General features: G+C 44.8%; 1 protein-coding gene across 1 annotated transcript in view; it reads left to right on the top strand.

Moving 5' to 3' along the window:
- BAZ1B (bromodomain adjacent to zinc finger domain 1B) overlaps nt 1-10745 on the top strand; it is a 120418-nt gene that overhangs the window by 5562 nt on the left and 104111 nt on the right. The window contains exon 2 of the mRNA XM_019509912.1: nt 8629-8745. Coding sequence (XP_019365457.1) covers nt 8629-8745 — 117 coding nt within the window. The remainder of the gene's footprint in view (nt 1-8628; nt 8746-10745) is intronic.

Genomic DNA, 10745 nt, shown 5'->3' with positions numbered 1-10745 from the left:
GGGGCGGGGAGTGGGGGGCAGCTGGGGCCGTGGTCGTTCTCGTGGCCCGGAGCAGTCCTGCAAGAACGGCCCTGGAGGGAGCCGGGGTCGCTGCCGAGGTATTTGCTTAACCTGGCAAGGAAATGCATCTGGCACTAGCACTGCTTCAGGGCTTGGAAGTCCCTGCTGGGCCTGCCCGGGCCCTGCCACTTTCCTGCACCGTTCTTACAGGAATTGTCGTGGGTCCGTCATTCCTGCCTGTGAGGGCGTCCTTTCTGGGGGCGCTCGCCTTCCCTGTTCTGCCTGAGCACGGCTGGAATAGAAGGACAGTCTCTACCTTGACGAGTTCCTAATACGAACTGTGGTAAAACATGGGGAGAACAGGGGTGCAAAGTAAAACGTGCACATCAAGCCTGCGCTCAGCTAGCGGATTGAATAAATTAACTGTCAGAAGCACCTATTGATCATCTCTTTAGTAGGCTGCAATTTACTGTTGTAATGGGGCAGAAATGGGTCTTGGAGGAACTTTTTTAAAGGACAGACTTGTTTTGAAAAATACATTCTCTGTATAATGGGTGGCGAGAAAAGCTCATGTTGGGGAGGCAGTAAATGAAATGAGCAGTGAAAGTTACTTGTTTGCTCACGCAGCATTTAAAAACCCCTTTGAAACCTTTTTCATTGGAAAGGTACGGCTACGCTAGCACTGAGAATCAGCGTGGTGCATCACTTCTTGGAGAGTGGGGAAGGGAAGGGGAAGTGGATGTGGCCAAGTCAGCTCACCAGTGGAAGAGATGCTCAGCTATGTAAACAGGTGCCTGTCCTCCGTAGAGGAAAGTATGAAGGGTTTTTTTCTTGGGGGGGTGTGGGGGGGTTGGCCTGTGGTTTGAGACTGCAAATTACTGATCTGGAACCTGCTTGTTCGTTTGTGATAAAGAGGGTTGTAAACTCAAGGGAGAACTCATTGTGGGGGGAAATATCCAAATGTATAAAATGTGCTTGAAAGATCTTGGCAGCATGTGAGACAAAGGGGCTCTAGAATTTATACAGACTCTTGTGTTATAGTGTCCTATTACTTTACTATGAAGTGCAGCCAGCTAAAGCTCATAGGACAGATTAAGTAGCTTTTGAGATGGAAGTGCAAGGTTGAGATGCAAACACGTATTACTAATGCATTAGGTGCAATGGAATGGGATTGGGATGAGGTATTTCAGTTGAAAATGAGTGTCAATTTTAAGGTATTCAGAAATGAATAAATGTGGGGTCCTTGTGACTGGCATTTTTAAAATGTGAGAGAGACCTCTGAACAGCTTTCAGTTTTAGACTATGGACTTCTCTGAAGGTAATACTAAAGTACAGCGTTTTCCAAACTTTTCCTCAGCATGACCTCATTTCCCCAGCATGGCCCCTCACTCCAGACCCACAGCTCCCCACCCCCTAGGTGTCTCCTTCCCAATCTACAGCCCCCTGGCCCTTCCTGTGCTTCTCCCTCCCAACCTGCAGCCCCCCAAGCCCTCCATTTGCTCATCCCTGTGCTCCCCGCACCAGCGCCCAAGCCTTGCCCGCTGTCAGCCAAGTGTGGAGCCCCAGGACGGCCAGAGCAGAGCACATGGGGTTGGGATATGGAAACGATGCAGGATGCCTGCTGTGGGCTTGGGTCTCCCTGCCCTGCTGCATTTCCCACCCCCAAGGCTCCATGGCCCAGCACGTGGGACCTGGAGTGGGGGAAGCCACCATGGCTGCCGGGCTGAGGCATCCCCGTGCCCACCCGAAATCAGTGGGGGCACAACTCTGCTGCTGCTGCACCTCACCTTGGTGGTCACAACGGTGTGGCGCTCCCTCCTGCACTGGGTCCTGCCTGCTGGGCTGTGGAGGTGGCTCCTGCCTGGAGCTGGTCCAGCCCTGCGCCCCACTGGGCACATACATCCATCATCCCAACCCCTGACGTTGCAACCCCATTCAGGATTACGACCCACAATTTGGGAACCACTGTTTTAGTACGTATGTCTTGGTTAACTGATGACTAAAATGATGTGGGAGACACTTCTGGAAATGTTTGAAGTTTGTAAATGCCAAGGAAGCTGAGGAATTGCATAGTTGGATTCAAAAGGTATAACTAAAAGTAATGGGATGAAAGGGATGAAGCAGAAAACTATCAGGAAAAGGCACTTAGGGTGATGTTATCATGTAGAATGCTTTTCCCAAGGGGAGGTATTGGAAGCCCTAACTACATATCTCAGGTCAGAATACTAACAGTTTTACAGTACCAGGCTAGCAAGGAACCACTATGGATCTCTTCCATATTTCGATTTCTTCCTTGCATGTATATTATAAGAAATGCAACTATGGGAACAAAAGAAATGCAAGCATCCATATTAGCTGGGAAATAATGAAGAAAGAAGTAAGCCTGGAAAGGTTACTTCTGTTTGCTATATGTGGCACAAATGGGTAGTATTCATGAGTCAGAACAGGAATCTGTGTATGAAGAGGAGGGACTATCAGTGAAAAAGGTTTGATGTCTTCAGTTTAGTACGGCTTTAAGTGCAAGATATTTAGGCTGCTGCTTAACTTGAGCACCTCTCTTTCTATTCCCCCTCATCCCCTGCCTCCCCCAACTCCCCACTAGTGAAAGTATGTCCTTAGACCAGGGATGGGTAAAGTCCGCCTCAGGGGCCAGATAGGGCCTGCAGCAGACTCCATTTTCCAGCAGTCCCTGCCTGCATCACTGTGGCTGGTGCTGGCAGGGTGTGCAGGACAGGTAGCTACTCCATGGCTGGGATCTTGTGGCGGTGACAGTGTGGTCTGGAGTAAGGGCAGAACTATAATTTGCTGCCCACAGGCTCTAGGTAGAAGCGTGCAGGCAGCGCGTCATGGGTCTGCCCTGGCTCTGAACTGCGCTGTCGCCATGGTGAGATCCCAGTCCTGGCCCCTGAGAAGCTCCCTGCCCAGCCCTGTGCCCTGTCAGTGCTGCTGGGGCTGGTCTCCATGGAAACTGTGGCCTGGCATGGTTACCGCACTGCTGCTACTGGAGTCTCCATGGAAACCAGCTATAGCCATGTGGGCCAGGGCTGCTGGGAAGTGGAGTCTGGCCGCCTGCCGGATCTACCATTTTGCATGGCCTTGTCTTAGGCCCTTTCTGTTATGCTGTTTGGCTCTTATTCTCTGCTCATTAGCCTGGTATCTGAATGAAGTATATGTAAAATTCTTTGGACTGTTTCTAAGGATCAAGTATTATGGATCAGTTTTACAAAACTGGTGACTTCAGCTTCCATATGGACAAGGATGCAAAAAGTGTTTAGGCAGGGGTGTAAGGTGGAGGGAGTAGCTAGGTACTTACTTGTGGTGGTGGTTTTCTTTCATTGCCGAATCTTCACGAAGGTGTTTTTTTGGGAGGAGGGTGGGGTTGGTTGTTTGTTTCCGTTGAGGAAAAAATAGTGCAAAGTCCGCTGGATACTAGGTGACGCCTTAGCTTTCTGGGCCATGACTTGAATTGAGGCTTGCTACTTGTGTGGGTGTTGAGATGGGATGAGTCATAGGGCAAAGCCAGAAATAGATTCTTTTACACAGGTGGTCTAATGGGTCTACCCCAAAATGATGCGAGAGGTAAAGTAAATGATGTCTAGCCTTGTCCAAATCACAGTTTTACTGAATTCATAGATTGTATACTCCATGAAAATGGAGCTGTCTGCATTACATGTCTTAAGTCAAAAGTGTGACATCTTGTTAAAAGACAATTTTTCTACTTTTGGGTGCATCCAGATGAGCATGGAAATGTGCTGCCCCACAGTTTTTTGAGGTCGATTTTTTGACACCAGGATCTCCTGGGGTCATAGCCCCCCTGCCCCACATTGCAAGGTAGCAGTGCAGGGAGTGCCTGTGTGTGTGGTGCCCCAGACAGGTCTGCGGTGCCCCAAGCTGTGTGTCCATGCTTGTCTGGCTGCAGCCTTTGTGGCCAAGTGCCCCTTGCCTTCCTTTCCTGTGGTCTGTGTAACTGTTGTCATGTGACTTCCACAGGGAGGTGTTTTACGTATGACCAGTTAAGATGTGACAAAGCTACAAGTGATATGTGCTGGGCCAAATGCTCGGTATGAGGCTTAAACTAGTGGAGCTAAAAGAAAGGACTACTCAGAGCAAAGCTAACCTGTTAATATGTGTTTTCTTTGGGAAGCATTGTTGCTTTCCTGGAAAAGAAATGCTTGCTGTTCTTACTGTTTTGTCTGCTTTGTTCAGGGAGTATTCTAATGCAATGAAGATGTTCAACAGCTTATACTTCAGAGTAGCACAGCAAATGGCAGAGGTAAAGGCTTCACAAAGGGATAGAGGTAGTGTTTTGCAGACGAGCCAAGGATATGCTTTCAGAATTTAGGAGCATGGACTCCTAGCCAGTTAAACTGGTTGGAAAATAACATGGACAGCAGCAGCACAGTATAAAGTTTTCTTGCAAAAACTTCGTCACATGAGTTTCTGTCAGGTTTATAGCAGAAACTATTTTTTTAGAGCAAAGACACAGTGAAAAGACGGTAAATTTATGTATTGTATGTATGGCAAACATGAAACATTGCTTGCAGTTTGAGAGTTGATTTGTTGCATGTGTACTAAGAATGTTATGTGATGTAAGAGATGACTGTCATGGTTAATGCAAATGGAAGCAATTAATTTATTTTCAGACTGTTTCCTGGTTTATACCATGTACAGGGATGCTTAGCAGCTTCGTAGCATGAATAAGCTGCATATCTGCTCTAATTAGTTTTACATGCATTATTTAACTTCTAGATTAAATCATTTTCAAAAGGATTGTTTTGTGGTTTGGTTTGTTTTTATTTAGGTTTCACTTTTTCATATTTGAGTGTTCTTTAATCTAGCAGTTTGTTCAAAGTGGTGGCCATATGGTAAATCGAACTTGGATGTTCTTTCTGGCAGTTCTTACATTTTTACCAGTAGCTGGTGTTCTGGGGTGTATTTTTATTGTTCCCATTTCCACAGGCTTTAATGATCCAACTAGCAGTGAACTGAATGGTGTTGGTAAACAAAGCAGTTGGTGAGGACACAGTAACAGGATCTTTCCCCCAGTCCTGGATCTGACCTGTGAGGTGACTTGAAATTGGAGATATGTTGGATCTCTTCTCAGTTTTAATGGAAAGTGCTAAACAGAGTTCATGCAACTGAATGGCTTAACATACAGGAAGCTCTGCTGTGACTTACTGTTTTTCTGGGTTGTGCCCTTGAACTACAAAGCACTATACAGTTTTGGGGGTTCACTAGTATCACAAAGAAGGTCGGAGGTAATGAAAGGCCTTTCTGAACATGCAGCTAGAATGCAAGTTAAGGAATGTGGTCAGGGGTCGGTGTTGATGAGAGCTGACCAGCTGTAGTTTGGAGTTAAGTTGCATTTGAGAGAACTGGGTTTGAGGTGGGAAGGTGCCCTCTGGATTGTAATGAGCTGAGTTGTTGCACCTGCTGGCTGTAATTACACCATCGATAAATTTTAGGCCTAAAATTCTGACATGCCAGAATTAAACTTGATGGCAAGTGCAAGGAGAAAACTTGTGAGGAAAAACTTTGGGCCTCTTCTGGTGATATTGGAAATAAAGTTAAGAGGAGTTTTTTGTTTTAATTTTTATCAACTGGGACTTGGGCATTTGCTTGTTCTCCTTTGAACTGCCGGCAGAAGGAGCAGAGTCTCTTTATGGGTCGGGAGAGAACAAAGACCCAGTATGTTGTGTGGCAGTGAAACAGTTCTTTTAACTCTGTTCTTCAGTCATATATGCAGTGCAGCTTACCAGTTTCTTAAGCACTGTCATGTTTAGAATGCGTATTCCATTCCATCCATTCCGTTCCATCCATGGTCACAACATTTTACCAGCTAGAGCAGCTCTTTGGCAGTACTATGGCTCCTCTGGACACTTTTTTTCAAATAGTATGCATTTTGCTGGTGGTGTGTTGGATCAGGGCTTAGGGCAATTGATTTTGTATGTTTGGGCTTCTGTCTACATTGAGGGCTTGAGATTCATTTAAGCACTGTTCTTGCTAGAAAGATGTAGGCAAGGCTTTAGTTCAATAGTTGCAGTTTTGGGCTCTGTCAGATTGGGTTCTCAGTTCTTTGCTGAGCATTGCTAGAGAGCTGATCAATATCACACCAGAATGGTTATCTGATGCTTCATTGGGGGGGTGGGGAAATGTAGGGATCTAGAACTAAATGGGGCTTCTTGAGCCATTGGTCCCAGTCCCCTGCATTCACAAAAGCTGTTTGTCCAAAAAGGTCTGTAGGATCATCTACTTCAGTATTGCTTGCACCCCACAGTCACATCCATCTAAAAAAAATAAATTTCAGTGTGCTCCAGGAGGAAGGTGGGAGAGAAGGGTACTGCCAATACAGAATTCAAGTAACATTTGCTCAGATAGTCTCAGGAAGTGATGACACCCAAACGTTACAGAGGGAAGGCAAATATCTAATGGTGATGCTTGTTAATCTGACCTGGGGGAAAGTTCCTTCCTTACCGAACTCTAGTGATCATCTTAACTGACCCTGGCCATATCTACAGTAGCATAGTCAGTGTCACCAAAAAACCACGGAGGTACGCTACTGTGAAATAGCTCTGGTTACTGGTATATGCAAATACTAAATGACTGCGTAGTAGAAGCGCACCGATATATCAGTGCTGATGTGATATCGGACGGATATAAAGAAAATTTTCTATATTGGAAACTGGCCTGATGCAGCCAATAATTTGTCCAATAAATGCCCGTGTGTGTGTGCATACAGCTGCAGTGCAGCATGTAGTCAGTAAGGAGCATAGCCTAACAGCGTGGAGAGTTGCGTGCAGCTGGTAAGTCTAGTGTGGTGTGGAGGGGAGGGGGAAGGAGCGTGGAGGGGCAGATCAAGGCCCCCATGGTGGAGGGGTTTGGGGCTGGTGCAGGGGCCCCTTCCCATGCCCCTCAGATGAGCCGCACCTCCATTCTGCCCCGGCTCTGGCTCCAGCCCGCATCTGCAGGCCACCCCACGCCTTGTAGATCCGGAGGGCACACGCCTCCCCCACCCCCTGTCCTGTGTCCCTCCCTGCTCCGGCTGGTCATGCCCAGCCCCCTTCCCTCCCTCGCTGCAGGGGTCTTGATCTGCTCTCCCCTTCCACCACACCAGACTTACCAGCTGGACACAGCTCTTCAAGCTGAAGAGCTGCGTATCGGAAATCGGATTGGTATCAGCCAATATGCCTCCTTAAAAATTGGCTATCGGTATCGGCCCCAAAAATCTTTATTGGTACACCCCTCCTGCATAGTTACAACTGTGCATTCAGTGTTTCATGTAGTGCGTGAGCAAGACCCATGAGTCACGAACCTGAGAGGCTTCTTAGTACCGTTTAGGTGCATTGAAGTCAGTCTGGTGCCTCTAGCTGTGGCCAATAGCTTGTGCATTAGTTGAAAAAGTGTGCGTCAGGGAAGGAAGGGGGCAGACATAAACTAAGTATTGTGTTCAAGATGGGGAAGCCTTCTTTCTTTCCCTACCAGGTGACCGGCAAAGCTCAGATGTTTGAGATTACCAAACACTTCTCATAGCTTATGTCAGGGTTTGCGTCTGAAGTCAGCTTATATTTATACAAATAAAAGCAAAGATCAGTTTCTGGAACTTGTCATGCTTACTAACAACATACACATTAAAATGAAAAAATGGTACATGATGATCTTGTCTATACTTTTAGTGAAGGGAAAAAGTTTTGAAATTACAGAAGCCTTTTTTCCTTTGCACTCATTTTTTCTTTAAAGGTGGTTGCCACTATTCTCCCCCAAAGTGAATCTCTTCCAAATTTCACCTCTTGGATGATGCTAGTTGCTGCAGATTGAAGATGGGCAACTTTTTTTTAAGTGTCACAGCTTATAGTTTGTTGTGGTTAAAGTGAAAAAACTCACACCAATATGGGGATTAATAGAGTTGTGACTTTGATTCTCTGGGGAAAAAAAATGCTTGCATGAGTATTTGAAAAATTACTTTAATCCAAAAACTGAGTGTAGTCAAAGTAAGGCATTAAAAGTGGTTTCCAACACTAATTTGCCTCCCAAGGGAGCACTGAACTATGCTGTTTGGGGTCACTCACTTTTCATAAGAGCTATAAACTAGGCTTGATTTAGGCCTTGCCATCTATTGGTTTTTGCCCCTCCTTTACATTTTCCCATCATAATTCCCAGTACTCCATGACCAGAACAAATACAATTTGAACCTGGTGTATAACTTGTGGGAAGATGCTACTAATGTTAACTGAAATGGAAATGAGTGAACTTGTACTAACTGGGAATTCAAGGGAATGTGCCAACTGGTAATTTCTAATAAAATGTTTTTTATTCAGGAGGCTTGAATTATGGGATGGAGTTAAGAACCTCTTTATTTTCTGTTTAATCACTTTGCTGAAACATTAGGACAGAAGTTCATTATGTTCTTTCTCAAATATAGCAGAGCTTTCCAAGTTAACACTGAGCTCTAGAATTTAGGATGGCATATGTGACAAAGGTTGGAGTTTTGCAGTCAAATCTTAATGCACAATATTGGCTCAAGATCTGGGTACAATCAAGGGTGAAAGGCTGCATAATATTTGGTTATTCTGTAAGTGGTTGTGCTGTCTGCTCCATGAGTTCTGTTTTCCTGAGCGGCTGACCCCCCAGAGAGTACGAGGCGCGGTTAGAGAGATACAACGAACGAATATGGACATGTAAAAGCACAGGAAGCAGCCAGCTGACGCACAAAGAAGCCTGGGAGGAGGAGCAGGAAGTTGCTGAGCTGTAAGTAACTTACATACCACGTTTATACCATCTTTCCAGACTGGGCTTAGTCTGGAAGGGTGCATGGCTGCCAGCTGTCCAGCAAGAAACTTGTTGTAATAGTTGTGACTAGTTCTTGAGGACCCCATTGATAGGATTTGTATATTCTCTGTGCAATGCAGTGCTCTCACTGATGTAGCTCAGTCTTCATTGGTGTTTCTAGAAGTGTGCCTCTTCATGTTACCTTAATGCAGTTTTTGAGATGCCAAATCTTGTACTCCAGATTACCACTCCAGGGTGGCGGAGAATAATGTCTAAAACAAATGCAAAACAGAAGTGGCTTTTGGCAGGTTCAACAGAGGTGATGGGTATATTAGTTAGTTCTGCAGCAGCGGTAAGTCTCCTCTCCTTCCCCACTACCATGATCTGTGCAGGCCTCAACCAGACGTTGGTGCATTCAGTAAAATAATATTTTGGAATAAGGTACTTGTGATCTGTTCCACTTCAAACAAATATGAAAAAAAAAAACTGCAAAAAGAGTTCTTTTAGGCTCTGTTTATGTCAGTGGTTCTCACCCTTTTTTAGACTGAAGGCACCCCTAATTATCCACAGGCCACCCTGTAACAGGTGCAAGGCACTCCTTTATAACTTTAGTGAATTGAGGCACCCAATTTAAAAAATGACCTTATTTATTACAGTGCTTGCCTCCTTGCAGGGAGGCATTAGGGGAAGGCAGGGATGAATGTCTATTCTCACACCTGGCTCATCTCTTCACAGCCCAAGGCACCCCAAGTTGCCCTGGCATCCTGGTTGAGAATCACTGGTCTGTTTTCCAAAAGGCTGAAGATCCCCTTTGTTGTTAGGCACTCCGAGCAGTGACTGGAGTTCTGATTTGAATCCAGTATAAAGTTGACATTGTGAAGAAACCTTTTTTTAGGTGCAAGTCTGTGGCCAAACTAATTTGAGTATCTTATTTCTTCCTTGTTCTACCCAGTAAAAACTGGGAGCTAGCCACCTGCCAAAGGGAACAGGTTTCTTTATTTATGAAGTGGTGACTTCCTTTTTCTAAAAATGTCCTATTCCACTTGTGGTGATGTCGGCAGATTGGATTTGTCTTATGAGAACTTCTGTTTACTGCATACAGAATTCAGCCTTATGATTGGCCTAGGCCGAAGGAGGAATTGTCTGTAACTATTTTTCCATATCATGCTTCACTGCATCCTTCTTAACACTTCTACCCAACTGAGCCCAGAGTCTTAGAGTACTGAAATCCTGTAGAAGCTAGGGCAGGGTGGCACCTCAGAGACTTAGAGGGAAGTACTGCTGTCTCTGAGCTTTTCCAGTTAATGTTTTTCACTAATAGGGAAACATCTTTCTGGACATATAACTGAGTAATCTTGAAATAGCTGAGTCAGAGGATACTTGCTTTGTTTCACTTTCTTTGAGGTAGTGATAAAATAACTTCCTGTACCTCTGAAAGTTTTCAGTTATATAAGAGAGAGCATTGCAACAATTCAAGTTTGCTACAGTTTTTTTTCCCTTGTACTGAATATCTGTTGTCATGTGATTTGACATTTAAAACAAATCTTGTTGTTTTAGGGCTGTGATATCTTTGTGTAATCACAGCTCTAAGATTTGAAACATTAACTGAATGTGTATAGTCACATCAGACAGTGTTTGTCCCATGAAGGAATACAAGAGATAGTAACAGTAGAAATGAGTAACAATGTAAGTGAGAATTCAGTCCACAAGAATTGTTTTAATTTGAAAATATCAAAGTTTTCTTGGTATACTTTCCTTCCCTTAATAAAACAATCAGCCAAACTTGATTTTGGTCCATTAGCAAAAGGAATTGTATGTAACATCTGAATATTTGTACCAACTAACTTATTGACCTTGTTTCCTTCTAAGAAAAGAGGATAGACAAACCTGCTGCACCCATTCTTTGTATTTGACCATAAAGCTTTTTGCTCCACTAATTAAGGATCTTTTGGCAGTATTGGATGTGTCAAGGGATGGAA

Source organism: Gavialis gangeticus, unplaced genomic scaffold (genome assembly GCF_001723915.1).
Source record: "Gavialis gangeticus isolate Ggan-Ray unplaced genomic scaffold, GavGan_comp1, whole genome shotgun sequence".
Lineage (NCBI taxonomy): Eukaryota > Metazoa > Chordata > Crocodylia > Gavialidae > Gavialis > Gavialis gangeticus.
Note: the sequence above shows the minus strand (reverse complement) of the source record. Positions and strands in the feature narration are given on the sequence as shown.